The 21,128-nt window shown below is 44.7% G+C and overlaps 1 protein-coding gene across 3 annotated transcripts in view; it reads right to left on the bottom strand.

The window, feature by feature from the left end:
* The window catches only part of LOC309346997 (uncharacterized protein), a 140,104-nt gene that overhangs the window by 55,376 nt on the left and 63,600 nt on the right, over positions 1-21,128 (bottom strand). Inside the window, exons 1-3 of one of the 3 annotated variants that reach the window (XM_081871420.1) lie at positions 19,185-19,246; positions 18,499-18,617; positions 8,045-8,079 (exon numbers count right to left, since the gene is read on the bottom strand). In XM_081871420.1, the coding sequence (XP_081727546.1) occupies positions 8,045-8,079; positions 18,499-18,513 (50 nt within the window). In that variant the 5' untranslated portion in view covers positions 18,514-18,617; positions 19,185-19,246. Of the gene's footprint in view, positions 1-8,044; positions 8,080-18,498; positions 18,618-19,184; positions 19,247-21,128 lie in introns of those variants that run through there. The other 2 variants (XM_081871421.1, XM_081871419.1) reach the window with 2 other exon arrangements.

The following is a 21,128-nucleotide window of genomic DNA, read 5'->3' on the forward strand; positions in this document are numbered from 1 at the left end:
TGTTGGAGTGATTGCTTCTGTCGACAGGTGTCTTTTGTACAGGTACAGTAACGAGCTGGGATTACAGGTAAGACTTCTCCCTTACAACAGGTGCTTCTAATCTCAGCTCGTTACATACAGTGAAGATACCAGGTAGCCTGACATCTGGCTGGTTGATAGGGGATCAAATACTTATTTCACTCATTATAATGCACATCAATCTCTGACTTTTGTCTTCTGGGTTTCCTAGGGTTTTCCTGTTGTTATTCTGTCTCTCACAGCTACAATAAACCTACCATTAAAATTATGGACTGGTCATTTCTTCATCAGATGGCAAATGGGCAAATTTAGCAGGGGTTCAAATACTTCCCCCCTTCACTGCATTTGTCCAAAATCCTGCTACTTCCATCTTTGCAGCAGCTTTTTAATTAGATCTACAGTGGTACCTCAGGTCAAGTACTTAAGTCCAGAGGTCCATACTTAACCTGAAACTGTTCTTAACCTGAAGCACCACTTTAGCTAATGGGGCCTCCCGCTGCCGCCGCACCGCTGGAGCACGATTTCTGTTCTCATCCTGAAGCAAAGTACTTAACCCGAGGTTATATTTCTGGGTAAGCGGAGTCTGTAACCTGAAGCGTATGTAACCTGAGGTACCACTGTATATGCAATAAATCCACATCCCATTCCATGCAAAGTGACACCATACCCAGAGGTTGTGAGGGATCAAATATCTGGGCTTTTGTTTTCAGATATGATGCCAAACACCCCTTTTTCTAGGGGCCCCTGACCCTTACACACCACCATTACACACCAGCTGGAATTGTTTTGGGAGACTGCAGGGGTAGGGAAACCTTGTTCAACCTGAGGGGCACATCTCCTTCTGGACAACCTTCTGAGGGCCACATGCCAGTGGAGCAGGTGAAGCAACCAAATTTACTTTTGTTCAGGGGACTAGTTTCTACACACATCCCAACTAGGACACATTCTAACTAAGTAAAAAAAGATTTTGGTGCAAAACAGGGCCAGTGGTTGGTGTGGCCTGGGGAAGAGTTCTAAGGGCCAGACAGAGAGGCCTATAGAACAACTTGTCCCCATCCCTGCCATAGTGCATCATCATCATCATCCTTTATGTTTGAAAGGTAGACGTGGTGCTGGTGTGACCCAACTTGGGGCAGGCTGGAACTCCATCCGCTCCATCTGGCGGATTAACATCCCAAATGGCTACTGCAAAAGATCAGGATTTAAACCTTCTGGAGCACTGAGGGAGTAAATGGTGGCCACCACAAGGGAAAAAAATGTAGAAAATATTAAACAAAATGGCCGTCTTGTTGAATATTTTCTACAATTTTTTCCCTTGTGGTGGCCGCCATTTTACTGGCACAAAAATACAACAGAACATTATCAGAAATGAGGGAGAAATTTTGTCTCCTGTCTAGTGTTTAGTAACTATGCAGGTGAAATGGATGAGGAGGCGAGGTTGAGGTGTGTGAGAGAAAGAGAAATAAATAAATCCTGTATTGCAAAGCAAAATTCAAGGGTTAAAGGCTTCCTGGCAGCTGTTTTACTTGGAATTAGGCTTAGTAGCTGCACCCAACAGAAAAATAGCAGCTTAGGTGGCATTAAAAAAAAATTCCCCATAGTAAATGTGTAATTAATTAGCCTTCCCACCTCTCTCCCCACCCCCAACTGAGCTAAGATTCACATAATCAGACCCTTGAGACCTGCCTCCCCCTTCCTATCAAAGTCAGGCAGCAATTCAAAGCCAAATTAATCATTCAGCAAGTAGGTGTAATGCTGCCATTTACATGATTTAAAAGCTGGAGCAGCCGCCCCAAGGCTTGTGCAGGAGAAGAAGTTTAAAGGTCAAAGCAAGGCTGAGAAAACAGATTTTAGTATTATTGAAAAAAGAAAAAGAGAGGGGGGAAAAGTTCTGATAGAGATCATCAGCAGAACAGCTGGAATCTGAATACCTTTTCTGATTGTGTGCCTGCGGTATCAGCAGGCATTAATCTGGACAAGTATCAATGGAAGCTGGCCTATTAGGGCAAGTGGGGCTCTGCCCTGCCAACCTCAGCCAGCCTCCACCAGCCTCCCTTCTTATGAAGCCAGCCCAAAGGACGCCATTGGCTGGTAGCTTTCTCCTCCATCTTGCCGTCTCCATCTTGCCCCTTGTAGAACTCAGGAGGGAAGAAAGTGGGGACAAAACTAGAATTAGTTGGCTCTGCCTGTCATTGGCTCTGTTTCTGCCTGCACTTGGGAAGATTAATTACACATTTACTATGGGGATTTTTTTTTTTAATGCCACCTAAGCTGCTTCTGCTCCCGCAGAATCTTTCTTTATCTTGCCCTTTGTTGTGGAATGCTATGTGGAATGCTAAATGTAGGAAAACAGAAATGTTTGTTTTACAGTCCGAGAACCTAGCATGGGAAGTAAGTCACTACATAAATGTGTCATATTGCCACATAGGTTCTAGACTCAAGTTCTAGGTGCATCATTCTGTGTTCTAGGTTCATCATCCAATGGCATATTCACACCTCAAAGCCAAATGAGTTACAGCCAAACTAGACCCGACTGTGGTAGGCATGGAATTATCTTATATGTTTAGCTCACTCATTGGCTTTTTTTATTACACAAGGGCTGAGCTGTGAAATGTTTTTGGACCGCTATTTTATTGGATCAGTTTTATTGGGATGAGATGTTTTCATTTTATGTACAAGAACTGCTTTTGGCAGGGCTTTCCCCTGAAAGGTGGCCTATAAATATTTTAAATGAATAAAATTATAAAGCAGGGTAGGGGTCCTTCAGTAAAAGAAGGGAGCATTCAGGGCCCTTCCCTGCATTCACATCTCATGTCCTATTTCAGTAGAGGACCCCAGGTCCAGGAGCCAAATGTGGCCCTCCAAGCCACTCTATCTGGCCCTCAGAACTCACCACAGGGCATAACCCTCACTGACAATGCTTTGCACCACAAGTGTTTTTGCCGGGCTGGAATATGCCCTTGAACTCCTGATAATGCCTCTTGCTTCCCAGGATGGAAGCTAGAGAGGGGTGTGTGTGCAAGTGTGTGTTGAAACGAGTCTAGTGCACAGGGATAAAATTCAGATTTGCTGCTCTGCCCAACTTTGCCTCTAGTCCCACCCACCACTGCCATGTGGCTCCCAGAAGGCTGTCCAGAAGGAAATGTGGCCCTCAGGCTGAAAAAAGTTCCCTACCTCTCTCCTATCTTCTGTCATTCTTGTTGTTGTTGTTCCTGACTCACTTCCAGTACTGGAGGTGGTAACAGAAAAAACAAATGCAACTAGTTCCTGAGGTGGTTAAAATCCCAATTCAGTCTACTGGCTTTGGCCTTTGAGGACCTAATGTCGTGGGATGAGGACTTAGGAAGCTGTGTTATACAAAATGAGGCTAATGGTACATCTAGCTTAGTACGGTCTACAGTGACTGGCAGTGACTTTCCATGGTTTCAGGCATACCTACAGATGCCCTTGGGGACTGAACCCATGACCTTTCGCAATGGAAGCCTGTACTTTGCCGTTGAGCTACAGCTCTTCTATGTACCTTTTCAGCCTGTGGCCACTGATGACCAACCTCTTTTTGAGCTCAGTCAATGTTTTACGCCATCTCTCTCTCCCATAATTCACACCTTTGAAGCTGATCTCAAGACGCCCAATTAGCTTTTCCAAATTAGCTAGTCCACTTTCTCCAAAAGTATCCCCAATTCCCTTGGACAGGCATTGCCACCTTTATCCCTGAACCTCAGAATGCTCACCATCTTCTACGTATTCCCATCCAGACCTTGCACCAGCTGAGCGGTGGAAGGATCAGCCCCCATCACTAACAATCTTCTTCTTTCCCAAGCTGAGACTCCTTTTATTCATTCTGTCTTTATGAAGCAATCCATCAACGTGCTGTCATAACAAGTTGTTTGCCAATTTGAAACCCAACAGTTTGCCTCGTGTAAGTGTTAAAAATTGTCATCTTGGCAGTTTTCATGCATACAAAAGTGAGATTTTTCCCCCACCTCCACCCCTCAATTTGCTTCCGCAGTGCAGCAAGTCAGGGTTGGGCCGACTTCAGGCTTGTTCGATCTACTTTGTCTTCTACTGTAACCCCGAGTTCTACCAACCAGAGTCAAGTGCAAAGAAGGCAAAGGGTTGTATTCAACTAAATTTTACTAGACGCACTTGAATTAATTCTTGAATTAGTCCTGTCCATTAATTTCAATGGATGTTCTCTGAGGAGGGACGTGGGTGGCACTGTGGGTTAAACCACAGAGCCTAGGACTTGCCAATCAGAAGGTCGGCAGTTTGAATCCCCGCAACGGGGTGAGCTCCCGTTGCTCGGTCCCGGCTCCTGCCAACCTAGCAGTTCAAAAGCACGTCAAAGTGCAAGTAGATAAATAGGTACCGCTCCGGTGGGAAGGTAAATGGCATTTCCGTGCGCTGCTCTGGTTTGCCAGAAGTGGCTTAGTCATGCTGGCCACATGACCTGGAAGCTGTATGCCGGCTCCCTCGGCCAATATAGCGAGATGAGCGCCGCAACCCCAGAGTCGGTCACGACTGGACCTAATGGTCAGGGGTCCCTTTACCTTTACCTTTACTCTGAAGAAGAAGAAGAAGAAGAAGAAGAAGAAGAAGAAGAGTAGTAGTAGTAGTAGTTTGGATTTGATATCCCGCCTTTCACTCCCCTTCAGGAGTCTCAAAGTTGCTAACAATCTCCTTTCCCTTCCTCCCCCACAACAAACACTCTGTGAGGTAAGTGGGGCTGCGAGACTTCAAAGAAGTGTGACTGGCCCAAGGTCACCCAGCAGCTGCATGTGGAGGAGCAGAGACGCGAACCCGGTTCCCCAGATTACGAGACTACTGCTCTTAACCACTACACCACACTGGCTCTCTGAGGAGGGCTAACACTGGATGCAACTCACACAGTTAGAACAGATGTGGGAACCTTAGAATTGGAGGCCCTCTCCATTTGGCCCTTGGGGTTTTCCACAATCCCCTCGCCTCCCCAGATCACAGCATTCCCTCTCTCACTCAGATTCTTCCTATGGGTCGCCAAAAGAGGAGAACTCAGGCTTCAAGGCCAGGACACTGTAGAACCTGACACAGTGGTTACCTTCCTTGCTTGCAAGCCTGCCCACCCCCAAAGGTGTAGGCAGTGTTTTAGGGCTGAAGACTCCCAAGGCTGCTCACATAAAAATACCAACAACATAATTCCAAGGAAATGCAATCCTACTGAAACAGCAGTAAACATAATTCCAAATGCCAACACCACACTCTTATAAAATTCGCTAAATACCGTAGCTTAAAATAAGCAATATAAAGCCAACATTTTAGAAAGAGCAGCCATAAAATACATCTAAAAAACCTAAAATAAAAACCAGCATAGCTTCTTAACTAAAATCATACTGGAAGAAGGGTGTTTTCAGAGCCTATTTAGAAGTAAGTGTTTGAGTTCCACCGGTATGGGACCAACACCCAAAAGGCCCTGTTTCTGGGGCCTACCTAGCAGATTGATTTTAAAAGCCAGTGCAGGAAGACAGTCTATGAGGCCAATCATAAGGCCTGGGCAGGTGTATATGGGTAAAAGTGGTTCTTCAAATAACCTGAACACCCACAAACCATTTAGGGTTTTAAATAGTAACACTAGCACTTTAATGTGGGCAGAAATATAGTAAAATACATACTAATAAATAATAAAGAGATTCAGAATGGGACACCAATTACAGCAAAGGCTTATCTTTCCTTGCCTGTCCTGCAACCAAGATTCAGTCTTCTCCCTGAGTCATGATATAGCCTTCATACAGAGGGATCCTCACAGCCTCCTTTATATCCAGCTAGCCCTCATCACCCTTAAAATTCTATCCACTTGATATCTCTCTGTAGGTCAGTAGTAGGCTGGGTCATGTGGGGTGACTGTAGGTCAGGTGACCGGCCGCTCAGTCACTTAGCACTGCTTTAGGTCTGCCACTGACAAAATAGCACCACATACACTTTCTTCAGTTGTTAAGATGGTGGCCTTGTATTTATGTGAACTAGGATGGACATTTGCTACAACCTCCAATGAATCAGGTTACATTGTGGAGGGCATATCTCAACAGCCTACATTCTGCTTAGCTGTGATTCCTGCATTGCAAGAGGTTGGGCTAGATGACCCTTGGGAGGGATCCTTTTCAACTCTATAATTCTGTGCGTAAGAACTTCTATTGGACATACAAATTTTATTCTGACTTACTGCACAGTTCTTCAGATATTCTCTTATATGAACTTTTGTAATGTGACTCCAAATGCTGTTGCAAACATTACTCTAATGTACTTTGTCTTTACCATAGCTGTCAACTTTTCCCTTTTCTTGCGAGGAATCCTATTTGGAATAAGGGAATTTCCCTTTAAAAAAGGGAAACATTGACAGCTATGGTCTATATTGTTCTGTTTTCTAAAAGTAAATAAAAGTCATTTACTAAGAGTCTACATGAAATAGTAGGCACAATCCAAAGAACATTAAGCTCTTTGCTTTTTTGTTGCTTTCATTTGCTCTCTCGTTGCTCTCGTTAGAAAAGAGCTAAGAGCTTTAGCACATGCTTAAGTAATTCCCGATGGGTTAGAGCCAGACTAAGGGTTGTAGCCAACTAACTTTTACTCTGAGTAGACCCACTGAAATTAATGGACCAAATTTAGTCATGTTCATTAATTGCAATGAACTCATAAACCTTTGAAGAGGACTAACATTAAATACAACCCTAAGTTAGCTCACTTAGATTTAGCTGAAATCAATTAGGCTTAAATCATGGCTCATTTCTACCATTGATTTCAACAGGTCCCAAGTTCAACTAGCTTAGGAGAGTCTCTAAATTCTACTCAAAGTAATATTTGTTTTAAATTTATTTCATGCCTTTCACCTTAAGCTCCCAGGGAGGGTTGCAGCAACACAACATTAAAAGCAGTTTAAAACAACTTACAACCCCCCAAAAAGATGTGCTCCTAAAATATACACCTCAAGCCAGGGAAAAGAGGTGTGTCTTTAGCAGCCTCCAGAAGCTGTATAATGAAAGAGCCAGACACACTGAGCCATTGAAATTAATGGACTGAAGTTAGTTGTGTCCATTAATTTCAGCGGGTCTACTTTTACTAGTGGTATATACATTATTATATATTCGTTCGTTGCTTTTTACAAAATGTCCCCAAAACACAGAGCACCATGCACATTTAAAATCCAAAATGCCATAGAGTAAACAGAAAGTAAAACATAAGAATATGAAAACTGTGTATCCACCAACAAAAATAATATATACTAGCATTAGTCCTATTCACTGAGATCATCCAGAGGAGTGCTCTTAGCTGCCCCCCTCCATTTCACAGATTGGGGCCAGATTTGCCTCAGCCAGAAGTAAGGCATTTAGCATTGCCCATCCCATGCTGTGGAACACTCTTCCAGCAGAGATGCGGCAGGCACCCTCACGCTTGACTTTCAGGCATCTCTTGAATACATTTTTTTGTGCTGGCAGGCCTTTGCAACTGCTTAAATTTTTGATTAGTCACCTGAATGATTATCTGCATTTATTTTAAATGATGTTGTATGTTTGAGACTATACCCCTCTTTGGTACGTTTTAGCCTATGACAGTACAGAAATACTTTTTTATAAATAAATAGACAAACTTGTTGGTTACGTCCCTTATAGTGCAATCCTGACCATGTCAAATCAGAGGTAAGCGCTAGAGAATTCAGTGGGGCTCACTCCCAGGTAAGTGGGGTTAGTACTGCAACTTTTGGCTTGATCCAGCCCACTGAAGTGAACAAGATAAAAACATACCAAGCCCAGCAGATTCTATGCCAAGGTTGCATATTTGCCATGCTAAAAAGCAACAGCAACAAGAAAAAGGGGAAGAAACGTTTTCTTCAGAAACACTTGTTCTCTAAGGGATGGGTGGGGGTTGAGGCTAGAATTTCCCTTTTTTATTTGGCAGTATCTGTGGGTTTCTTTGAAGCGTATATTTTTTGATCTCCAGAGTGCACTTATAGACAATTTTAATAATTTACAAACATAAAATGTAATAGAGACCTTACCTGTGATATACAGAGAACACCCATCCTGTCTGCATCTGAAAATTTAAAACAATAAAAGAAAAAATATTTCTGAAAGGTTTTTAGTAGCTCAGCCCACAATCCCTGCACTTTAAAATTTTTATCAGCCCTGGAAGCAACTTACTAGTGTGGTGCTCAAATTAGCAGGGGGAAGGTGTATGTGTGTCCTTCCTTAACATAATTCACAAGCCCCACCTCCAACTCCCTCCAGTTTTAGGGAAATAATTCCCCTTGTAGATTTTTTAAAAACAATAAGGAGGCCCTCCCTGCTCTGCCCTCCCACTGTCCCCCATTGTAATTCAAGTTGCCAGTCCTCAGTGTTGTAGCTGAAAACCCCCCAAACTGCTTTTAGCCGTGCTTGGAATAGTGCTGAATAATTCCTTCTGAGAATCAGAGATAAAAAAGAAACAACCTTATGGCATGGGGAACTAATACAGTACTCATCAAGATGTAAAAATGGATTTCTTTCTTTGAACAAAGAACAGCTGATCTTGGGAGCTGGTTGCCAGATGATGTGCTACTAGCCAATGGAATTGCAACATAGATGGAAGGTAGTTAATAGCCTCAAATGTTTCTAATCTTCTTGCTAAATGGGTTCGAGAGCATAAGTCAGCTAAAGCCAGCGGATGGGACTTGGAAAATTCTATTTGAGGTTTGCACTGTTGTGAACTTGTATGTAAAGCTGCCAGAGATGGTTGCTATACAAAGATGGTTGGTTGCTATACAAATATGGTATACTTGAGATTAATGGATTCCTCAATAAATACCCCCTACCCCAGTAATTTCAAATCTCATGATTTGAAGTAGCATCACAAGAATGTCAGCAACTTTCAATACAGACAAGAAAAATTGTAGCTCTCAAACCCCGCAGGCAGGGAGGAAGAGATAATGATAAAATACAAGTGTGTCCTGCAAGAAAATGTTGCTGGCCATTGCTTGCAGTCACAATGGCTGCATTCCAGTTCCACTGTTGGAAGCAATGTGTTTTTGAATACCAGTTGATGGGAATCCACAAGTGGGAAATGGAGCTGTTAGGTCCTGCTTTCAGGCTTCTCATAATGGGCATCTGGTTGGCCATTGTGAGAACGTGATGTTGGTCTAGATGGGCCAGTGGCCTAACCCAGCAGGGCTCTCCGTATATTCTTATTCACTGTACCCTTGTTGCATAGCTTTAAAAAGTGGTCAGACAAATTTATAGAGGAGATGGTTGTATATTGCTTCTGCTGTTGGAGGGCAGTACGATACCGAACACCAGTTATTGGGAATCACAACCTGTTGTGCTCAGGTCCCGCTTACAGTCTTCCCTTGGCATCTGGTTGGCCACTGTCAGAACAGAATTCTGGCCTAGATGGGCCCTCAGCCTAATTCATCGAAGCTTTTCACATGTTCTTAACCTATCTACTATATATTATAGAAAGTGGTTTGTCAGCTCATTCTGCATTTGGACACATCTTAAGATATCATAACTGAATTTTTCATGATGGCTCCCATGATCAAAGAGAAGATTTCCATCTATATTTGGATACAACTGAATGTCATTTTGAATCAAGATGGCAGCCTGGCCCTTTCAAACCTGTACTGATTTCAAAACTGTACTGGTTCTATTTAGGTTTTTTTAAGAATTATTAAGCGGGCATGAGACTGCTAGTGTATCATACCTCCCCTCCAACAAGATATGGCAAGTCTGTGCTATCACCATCTTCTGACTTCACGAATGGCAAATTTGTGACATCACCAAACCCCCTGCTTCTCAGTCTTTTGAGTCACAGGAGATCCTAGCCACCATAAATGTGTCGTAAGTGACACAGACCCATTTATCTATGATAGAATAAAAATAATCGCAGAAAGATCGACAGACATCTTATGAGACCAATTTATCCCACCCCCCTTTCCTTTTTGCACTTCTGCCAACTGAGTAGGTGTTAAGGAAATATGGCGTGGATGTTCTATTTTCCGAGCCATAGCATCAGTCATGAGGAAAAACGATTCCTCACAAAAAGCTTGCATTCGCCAGATGTACCAAAGACTACGTATCGCCACATCACAGGACAAAATGATCTTCCGCCAAGGGCCCTGATAAGCCTATCTTTTGAAATGCTGCCCACTGGCGAGAACAAACTCTCTGAATGGCGATGATCTGCTCTCTTCTAGAACAACCCCTCCACACAAACACACACACACACACACACTTTTAAGTGATTCATTTACTCCCACACACTCTTCACTTCAGCTGCTTTTGTTTTCCTCAGCAGCGCAATGTGTCTAATACATGGTAAAACGCGCCGTGCCAAACGTCAGCTCTGTGAGCTGTTGGGAACACACACGAATGTCAAGGTAATGACGTCGACAGCGAGGCAGAAGAGCTCAAGAAGGCCTCTCACATTCAGCTTGGCTGGCCTTGCAGGCTGAAAAGGACCCAACCAACGTGCTGCATTCTTCTTCCCTTCCCCTCCCAACCAACCCTCTGAATACCTGGTCTTGGCCTTCCTACTTCCATGGCCGCCTTTTGTTTACCTCAGTCATCCCCCGTGTGTCTATTCATGCTCAAGTTGTGGAATGTTCTCCCAAGTAAGTTTTCCTTTTAAACCCACCACCTTTTGCCGTGTTGTGGTGCTGGGGCACTTTCATTCACCCCTCCCCATCTCCCCGCTTTCCTCCTCTCTTTCCTATTAGCTATTTGTGTTGAAAAACAAGCAATTTATGTTCCACCTGCTCATAAACACAATAATAAAGAGAGAGAAAGGGAGAAAGGGAACAAACTGTTTTTCAGCGCAGCCACTGCCTTAGCAACCGATTAAAGCATATGCGGGAAGAAGAATGGAGAGTTTCAGGGTGAGAGGGAGTGCCCTTTACCGCCTCAGAAATCTCCAGGGGCTACATTCTGCCTTTAATTACATTTCCTGGAACCCTTCAAGGCTTCAAGAGTTGGTGGGTTTGCAAAGTGGAGCTCGTAATAGCAGGCCACAGAAGCAGCCCCGTGTGGAGACGGCAGTGGAGGAAAAACAAGTTGGGTGTGGGTGAGCTGGAGGGGGGAGCAAGCAAGCAAAACCAAGGATTGTTAGATTGAGGAAGTTGAGAACTGCGTGACAAAAAAGAAGAAGAAGCAGGGAGTGGGGGACGTCTCAAAGGAGTTGTCCCCGGGGGGTTGGTGGTGTAGGTGAAAAGGGGCCACAATGAGGCAAAAGTTCCTGGCTTTGATGTGGCACACCACCACTTTCCCAACACAAGCTCCCAAACTATGCAGAGGAGCTGGAACTCACCCTTGTTCTCTTCGAATGGCAATGGTGCCCACCTGAGAGGTGCCAGAACAGAGTTCCTGTGAGCTCCAGCTAGAAAAAAGCCCTGGAGCAGATTAATGGATGAGAATAATATATTTTTTTAAATGACTGGATGAAACACCTTCTGATTTCATCACGAGAAAGTGCTTTCAAGATGAAACTTTTTTTAAAAAAACAGCCTTTCAAAAATGGAGAAAAAAACTCCCTCATGGTTACTTTAGGAAGCTTCCTCATACTGAATGAGAGCATTGGTCTGTCCAGCTCAGTACTGCCTACACTGACTGGCAGTGGCTCTTCAGTGTTTCAGGCAAGGGAATCTCTCAGACCCACCTGGAGATGTCAGCATTGAACCTGGGGCCGTCTGCTTGCAAAGCAGATGCTCTACCACTGTAGCACAGCCCTTCCCCTCTTGCAGCCTGTACACTGAGCTTAAACAGTGTACTGACCTCTTCAGTAAAACATTTGGGTTTCCTTGAGCAGAGACTACTGTATCTGAGGTTGGGAGCCAAGACACTGGGTATATGCTGCTTAGAATACCCTCAGACACATGTACATGCTTCTAAATGGTGCATTTCCACAAAAGGTTCCTAATAGGTGCATGGCATCATTATATACTTTAGTCACTAGGTGGCATTGGCCATTGTTGTATATGGGTGGAGTCAACATTTTCCTGTGCCTGTTCTGCTCTTGTGTGAGAGAGATGTAAGGTGTGTTCACAAGTTGCACTCAGCAGGTGTACATTAGCTGAACTCCACACTTGTACAGATATTCACAGGCAACATTCAGTGAGTGTGCAGTCTGTGTACACAAATAGTTGACCTGTACAAGTGAACAAGTGTACACCTCTGCCCACAGACACTTGTACATGCGCAGGGACATCTTGAAACTTTGTTCAGTGTGACATTTGGACATGCCTAAATTAAAAGGTATGCAACCTCTCTTTATGCACCAGGCAAAAACTTTCCTCTATAACAGGTAACCCCAAACTCGGCCCTCCAGCTGTTTTAGGCCTACAACTCCCATCATCCCTAGCTAACAGGGCCAGTGATGATGGGAATTGTAGTCCCAAAACATCTGGAGGCCAGGTTTGGGGATGCCTGCCTTTGGCCTTTAACTAAAGGCTTATCCACACTCCCACTTGTACGTTGTCTAGAAAGCATGGGTCCAAGCATTTTTCTGCTTGACCCACACGGGTCACAGTGGTTTTTCCCTTGTCCCACTTCTTTCCAAGGGAAAACCTGCTTTTTAATGATAGATTGGAACAAATGGCAATCTGGGGAAACCCAAACTGCCACTTGTCTGACTGAGCCCTGAAGAGCAGTTTTCCCCAGAGGAAAGAAGCAGAACCAGACGATGTGTGGATAAGCCCAAACTGTGGCCTTTTAGAAGTGGGGGGATGTGTCCCCCCCCGGTTCTATCAATCTGAGGGGGTTATCTGGTTGGTTTTAAGTATGGGTTGTCCTGGGCAAGGTAAAGTTACCAATAAATTCTATTATTATTATTATTATTATTATTATTATTATTATTATTTCTGGGAATATGTATAGAAGTCACACCTGTGTGAATTTCACTAGGGGGTATGTGTGTTTGACGTCTGCCTCTTGCTTGGGAATGTGCAGTACACCAACAGATTGGCAGCACAAGATGTCACTGCTTGAGCAAGCTCCTACTGAAACTAGAAATCTTCCCGTGACATAACCAGCAACATAAAAGGAAATGGAACCGAATAAAATAGCCTAGGTTGAAAAAGTGGGGTGGGGGGTGGGGGACAAAAACAAAACAAAACGCAAGAGTCCAGATCTGCTGGCTTAGAGCAGGACACAGAACTCCAGGCATAAAATAAAATAAAATCTGTTTTCTGCCTCTGCAATAGCCACCTGGTGGGAGTGGCAGAATGCCTACTCTGATGGACAGGAGGACTGTCTCACAAGGAAAGGGAGAGAGATGTCACAAGGCAGCGGGCAGCCCACATGCCTCAGTAAGTGCCATGTTTCTGGAGGAAGTCCCTTCTCTGACGCACCGGCACCACCTGTCTCTTTATACCCAGTGGCATCTGTTGGCATTTTTTGGTCTGCCAATTCAATAATATCACGGTGGTTGGAGGGAGGGAGAGGAGAAGGGAAAGACGCTACATTCCGGAGTTCGCAAGGGATGCCAGAGGGACAGGTTGCATTGTGGTGGGGGCCAGAACCATATTTTTAAAAGGACTGGTGAGTGACGTGCATGTGCGTTTATACTAGTGTTATGGAGCCCCGCACAGATGCCTTTCCGGACTGACTTATAAGACATACATCCCAAATAGGCCCTCTTAGCTGGGAAAGGCCAATCAAGATCTCCCCTTACCTGGAAGCATGCCTTAATTGCACACCTGGGCGGGTCATGACCAGGACCTCAAGGCAAGATTCCCACCCCCCAATGAATGTTATCTAGTTACCTCCTTTGCACCTCTGAATCTTTCTCCAGAAAGGGGAGCTGAAATAGCCAGGAAACAGAGGACAATGCTAGAATATAGGAAGCTAATTTACCGTATTTTTCGCCCTATAGGACACACTTTTTCCCCTCCAAAAATGAAGGGGAAATGTGTGTGCGTCCTATGGGGTGAATGCAGGCTTTCGCTGAAGCCTAGAGAGCGAGAGGCGTCGGTGCGCACCGACCCCTCTCGCTCTCCAGGCTTCAGGAAGCTATCCGCAAGCCTTGCGAGCCTGGTGGGAGTTCCCGCGGGCTCGCAAGGCTTGCGGGCAGCAGCCTGGAGCCCAAAGCATGGGGGGCCCTCCAGAGGGCGCCCCGTGCTTCGCGCAGGTGTCCGCAAGCCTTGCGTGCCCGGCGGGAGTTGCCTCCGGGCTCGCAAGGCTTGCGGATAGCAGCCTGTTCTGGGGGCTGGGGTCGGGGGAAGCTCGGGCTTCCCCCGCCCCAGCCCCGCAGCTGGGGGGGGGGATAATTTTTTTTATTCATTTACCCCCCAAAAAACGAGGTGCGTCCTATGGGCCGGTGCACCCTATAGGGCGAAAAATACGGTACACTGAGCAGAAGTCAGACCATTGCGGTCCATTCGGCTCAGTATTGCTTACACTAACTTGGCAGCTCCTCTACAGGGTTTCAAATGATGGCTATTCGCAGTCCTACCTGGAAATGCCAGGGATTGAACCTGGAACCTTCTGCATGCAAAGCAGGTGCTCTACGACTGAGTTAGGGCCCTTCCCTAAGGCAGGCTGAGAAGTCAGCAGTGCTGCCGCTGCTAATATTATGGGTAAGTCCTGCTCACAAAAAAAAGCAGCAGCAAATCAAATGTTGATATCGTAAGAGACCTCCTGCCAGGGCACTAGGGAAACATGACGCACCCTGTTCTGTTCTGGCATCAAGAAGGCGTCAAGGGGAAAGGCCTTGGCCTTGTCTTGAACAATTACAGATCTGATAATGTTTTTGTTTCGGCTGCAATCTTCATAAATTGGTGTCAGGGATGTACTGGAGCTGTCAGAAACGGTGTCAGCCACAAGAGCCAGGAGCACTGTTTGTGTGTGCGCTCTCTCTCTCTCCAGCCTGTCTGCCAGCTCTAATTTGAGCATGAACGGCACCTCAAAAGTGCTCAAAGGGAAGCAGCAAGCTTAATTCCCTTTATAATCAGTTAATCATAAAGCTGTCATGAATTTTTATTTGAAATGTTATATATATATATATTCTCTCTCTCTCTCTTCCCTCTTCCTTCTTCTTCATTGTTTCTATGCCACCAACTACCATTAAAAACAGTCCAGAAACTTCAGTGAGTTCAAAACGCTGCTGCCAGGCTTCTACCTGATGCTAGAACAGATGCGGGGGATCCTTGTCCCTCCAGATGTTGCTGAACTATGACTCCCATCAGCCCCAACAAGTATGGCTAGTTGCAGGGATGCTGGGATTTGCAGTTGCAGCGATGCTGGAAGTTGTAGTTCAGCAGTATCTGGAGGGTTACAGGTTACCCACATATTTTCAAAAAAACCCAGGACACCCCAAAAGTTGTTGAGCTTTTTTTTAGATAAACCCCAAAGTTGTGAAGTTTTTTTTGTTTTTTTGTTTTTTTTACAAAAACACCAAAAACCCATGATTTTTTGATTGGCAAGTTCCAGGACAAAGTGCCACCTTTCAGAATTTCTCCAAGACGTCAATTCTGCCTTTGAAATCACATTAATGTCTGTGTGTATGGCAGCCCTACCCACATCTGTGCTAGAAATTTAGATGGGTGGCTATGTGTCCTGCTTTATGGAGAACAGTCCTCGATTTGCCTGAAATTTGAATGTCTGTCCAGCCCAAGACTGAAGAAAGTCTTTCATCAAAAAGTGCATAGTTGTACAAGAACCTTGAACCTGGCTCAGTAGTGTATGGGCAGCCACAGCAGACTTTTGAGCCCTGGAGTTAAGTGCTGGTTTTAGTCTGTCCCTATCAAGTACAGTTGACGCTCGGGTTGCGAACGTGATCCGTTCGGGAAGAACGTTCGCAACCAGCAGCGTTCGCAACCCGCAGTGCCACGTCTGCGCGCATGCGGGTCACGATTTGGTGCTTCTGCACATGCGCAAAGCGTGATTTAGCACTTCTTCGCATGCACAAGTGCCGAAACCCAAAAGTAACCTGTTCTGGTACTTCTGGGTTCGGCGCGGCGCACAACCCGAAATCGCGCAAACCCAAGCGCCTGTAACCTGAGGTATGACTGTATTGGCAATATTAGATATAAATATAGATACTGTAGATAGACAGACAGACACTAGATAGACAGTCAGACAGATACAGTGCTTTTTTGGGGGGGGGACGGAGGGGTACGCATACCCCTAAACTTTGTACTTTGTACTTTTGTCCTTATACTGTATTTATTTCCCCCGATTTGAACAGTAAAATGGTTATTTTCTTGAGTCAAAATGAGAGTACCCCTAAACATTTTTTTCCGGAAAAAAAAAGCACTGGATAGATAGATACATAGGTAGATAGATGATAGACAGACAGATAGATAGGCACCTTTGTCAAAGCCCCAAGCTGATCCACACTGCTTCCCACAGTGGCCAGTCATATGGTTCCAGGAGGCTCATAGGCAAGGCACGAAGGCAACAGCCCTCCTACATTGTTACTCAAAAGAACATAAGGAGGGCTCTGGAGGATCAAGCCAAAGACCCATCTAATCCAGCACTTTGTTCTCATACTTGGCAAGCAGGTGGCCATCTGTCAGGGGTGCTAGAGCTGCAAGATTCCTGAACTGAGGTTGGGGTGAAGAGGCTGGACTAGGCGACTCTCAAGGACACTTCTCCACTCTTCAAATTCCATGTTTTTATACTTCTCAAAATTCAGAAAGTAAAAGGAAGGACCTGATCCTGGGAAAATCCTGTTGCAAACCTGACATTGTAGCAGATAGCAAATTTTAGAAAGCTGTTAAAAAAAAATTCAAGGGCTGTGGCTGTTAACACCCCCCCCCCACACACATTATTTTCTTAAACCCAGGCAGCAGCTTTCTTCCTTTAATATAATTTGCACCTTATTATAAGTGACTCACTGTGAGCAATTGTTTTCTCTCCCTTCTCTATGCTACCCCTCCCAAAGCTCTGGCATAGTGTATGCTCCCTCCCTCCCTCTCTCCAGATGCCATTGCCCAGTAAAAAGCCTTTTCAAATGAAGTCTTTTAACCAAAATTAACTCTTGTCTGTTCCTAGAAGGGATTGACAAATCTGTTGGTTTCAGATTGACTTTTTCTCCCATCTTAAAACCATGTTTCTGCAGTAATTTGCAATTTTAAAGAAATTATCATGAAAATGTCAGCATCGTAGTACGAACCTCTCCCAACAGAAATGTTTTTGAATACAGTGTTGAATAACACACACATTTTGCAATGAATTTCCCCATATACGATCTATTTTTGTATTTTGTTTTCACCAATGAATGCATTTTTTAGGCACACTTTCCCCAAATATATGCTTTTTCCGTGCACATTGTTTGACTTGGAGAACTGCACCACAAATTCAGAGAAGGGCAGATTTTGAAGGGTAATTGTGTTTCGGTTCAAACACTATTTCATAAAGTGCAAATTAGATAATGTCCTGTTAAAAGTGGGTTCAGAAGTTGAGGCAGATCTTTGTGAGCTACCTGGGGCTCAAGTCTTCCTGTTCTTGGACTCCACCAGTGGAGCTGGCCAGAAGGAGGCACTGCATCTACTGACTCGACTGTTGTCAGGTGTTATAAGGGGGCTTCACATGCCCTTATTAAGGTCAAGATTCCTCTGGCCGGGTTCTTCAGCCTGAAAAGCTTGCTTTTAGTGCAATGACCAAGTTGCTTGCCAGCTTGCTTGTTGTTCTGGCCAGTGACTGCCTTACTTCCCCTTCCCCTATTGTGTGAAGACTGGCCCTTTGTCTGCCGAAACTTTTGCATGTCAGTTTTATCCTTGGCTATGCCTCCAGCCCTTCAACCCTAAATGTATGGCAACAACAATGGAACAAAGTGGCCCCCACACTTCCGGTTGGGAATGGGGGAGAAATACAGCACATTTTAATGCAAACCCACCTGATTTGCACTTTCCAAAATGTCACATGAACCAAAATGTAACTATCCTTTGAGAGCGGCACTACTCTGAATTTTGCAATGTTTATATATTGATCCCTTTATCCAAAGATCACAGGGCAGTTCACAGCATAAAATACATACAACACATGTGTATATGCAATAATGGAATGAAGAACCAGAGCATGTAGACAGCAGACGTTGGCCAAATTTGCAGAAAACGCTAAGCCATTGTTTAGTTTGTTAAAAGCATAGATTGCTTGCTGGGCACTCCGCCCTTTGTCTTGCCAGGAGCAACAAACCTCAAGTCCTGACTTAGTAGAACGTCTGAACCAGGACTTGTGGTTTGTTTTTCCTTGAAGCAAATCATGATTGGGAAGCCAAGAACAAGCCTTGGTTTTTACATTGTAGTTTCTTTGGATACATTAGGCACAACTGCATACAAAAATGTGCATATTAGTAGAAATGCACACTTAAATGCTGACAAATTCTCACGAGGACTTAAAAAAAAATCTAACTGACATGGAAATGTATAAAACTGAACATAAAGTTGAAAAAATAAGGAACCGGGAGAAGCAGAAACTCACAGATCTGACCGTCCCTACTCCAAACAGCCCCCCCACTCCTCTCTCTGTGCATAAAGAAACTTACACATGTGCCTATCATCGAATGCAGACCCACAGAGTATAATTTGGAGGTGCTTTCTAGAGAGCAAGGAGAAACATAGGATTTGTTCCGATTCTTCCATCGGGATGCATTTGAGGAGAGCCCTGTGAAAATCAAGGCGAGAGCTGTTTTTGTCACACTTGGAGGAAATGAATCTTAACAGAAGATAGTTCAAGGGAGCGGCGGGGTGGGGGTGGGGATGTTGAAAATAAAAGCAGCCAACAAGCTGGAATTAACAATGGTGCAGAGTAACAATAGAAGCTAATGCGAGCGGGTTGTGGAAGGAATAGCGAATGACGTGGCACAAAGAATACATGGCAAGATCCCAAGGCAGAGTTCCAAGGAATACCAGCTGGGGCATGAACAGGGAGCTATCAACGGGGGAGGGTGGTTTTAACAGCATCAATGGGATGGCTGGCAACCGTTTCCTTAAAGCGGTTCAGAAAACAAGATGGGGATGCTGGGAGACAATACATTTTTTCAGGGCGGGGTGTGGGATTCAAGGTGTCGGCACTGCCACCAGCTCTAGCTGATGGCACCATGCCAAGGATTTTTACAAAACAGAAATGCATTGGCAAGGGGAGCTATATTCTCTCTTGCTTTTGAATATCTCCCTGGAGGCTAGCCAGCCAATGGGTTTGTTAAAAGGAGAAGCAGAAAGAAAACTTCACCTGGTATGGCTTGGGACCAAGAACTGGTGGTGTGGGCCTCGATGTTGCATCAATGGCATATGCGGGGGGGGGGGGGGACTGAAAGAGAAGAGGGATAAAATGAAGAAGAGAGGGCAGGAAAGTCAGGCAGATCCAGATGGGGCTGAAGGTGCATCCGAGGTTGGAAAAGGTTGATCAGAGGAAGCTGCCTTATACTGAGTGAGACCATTAGCCCATCTAACTCAGTAGTGTCTACACAGACTGGAAGCAGCTCTCCAGGGCTTCAGACAAGGGATATGCTCCACCCTTACGTGGAGATGCCAAGGACTGAATGGACACCTTCCGCATGCAAAGCAGATGCTTTGTCACTAAGCTTATGGTGACCATGAAAGAGGGCATTTTAGATGAATACACAGCTCTTGGTGGGGAGGACCAGAATGTTGTTGTTGTTGTTACATGGTATTGCTTTTTTGAGAGGGTAGAAAAAGGGGCAACAACAAAAGGAATTGGATACTCAACGTTGCCCCTTTACGGGGAGAGAGAGAGAGAGAGAGAGAGAGATGCATAAATTGTACTTCCCATTTTGTTTGAACAGTGACCTTATTTCTGCCAGTTGAGTTGGGCCAATTGTTTTTGTGATTCAGCTTTGCATCTTAGCAACACACGCATACACACCACTCTGCTAAATAAGGAGGTTTCCAAGATGCCATAGTAACATACCATTTGACCAAATGCCTGCAGAAAACTTATTTACATGTTTGAATTAATCTCACCCACCCCTTTTCTTTCCTCCTTTTTCTTTCCTTCTGGAAACTGCCTTCAGTCTCAAAGTATTAAAGCAAATAAAACATCCCCTCCCCTTACTGAGGGCAGATTTCCAAAGAATAAATTAAACATATTTCTTTTTCTTAATGTACATGCACTAAAAGAGGACTAAACCACGTGATTCTTTACTGACCTGCTTTTGGGTTTGGGGCTTTTTTTTCTTTTTTGCTACAAGGTGATTCTAAACATAGCCTATGAGCCTACATAGTTATCTGGAACAGAAGGCAAAGACAATCGAGTTCATCTTTTGGCAGTCAAAACAAACCCTGAAGCAAGCAAATTCTATGCTCGGATTTTAAGCTGTGTGGCATTACTGCTAAACTTTGCCCAAGAGGAGAGAGGAGATCTGGGCAGCAGCCTTTTTTTTTTTTTTTTGCAGTGTGTTGTCAAGCAAGCTAATATGTTCTCTGTGTGGGGTCTGCTCCACAGAGCAGTGGGAGAGAATTCCCTCCCATCTACTTGATCCAATTGTATGGCAAGTGAGACCAGAGTTTGAAAGGAGCTGGTACTTGCCTGCGGGGTTGGAAAGCTAGCATAGAAGAGCTGTGGCCATTCCCATATCTGTCTGTCTGCCAAGACACTTGCGGAGGCTTGATCTAGATTCCTGAATAGTACAAGCCACCAGAGCAAAGGGAGGAATGGAGTGGCACACAGCCCTCTCTTTCTATTCTCACTTGAAAGCTACCGTTTTGGTGTCACAACCACAGAGACACAGATGGTGGTGAAGATGCACTATTCACTGCATTTCAGGGGTAGAGCACCTGCTTTGCACACAGAAGGTCCCAGGTTCAGTCCCTAGCATCTCCAGGTAAGGCTGGGAAAGACTCCCTGTCTGAAACCCTGATCAGTGTAGACAATACTGAGCTGGATAGGCCTATAGGTTTGACTCAGTTTCCTCTTTTCCTACAGCTCTGCTGTAAATAAGGAGCATCAACCTGCTTTGGGACTGGAAGTCCTTGAAAGTTATGACAGCCCAAGCCAGATGGATCTTCACAACAGCACACTCCGTGCTTCGATTTGTCCCATCCCAGCTTCCAATGCAGAACTCAACTCATTTCTTTAAAGTACTGGCTACTCCGCGATTTTCTGCTTTTGCTTTTTGCTGTGTTTAAGAAGACAACAACAGCCCAGTTAGATAAG

This window comes from Podarcis erhardii, assembly GCF_964252035.2.
Source record: "Podarcis erhardii genome assembly, chromosome: 7".
Taxonomy (NCBI): Eukaryota; Metazoa; Chordata; class Lepidosauria; order Squamata; family Lacertidae; genus Podarcis; species Podarcis erhardii.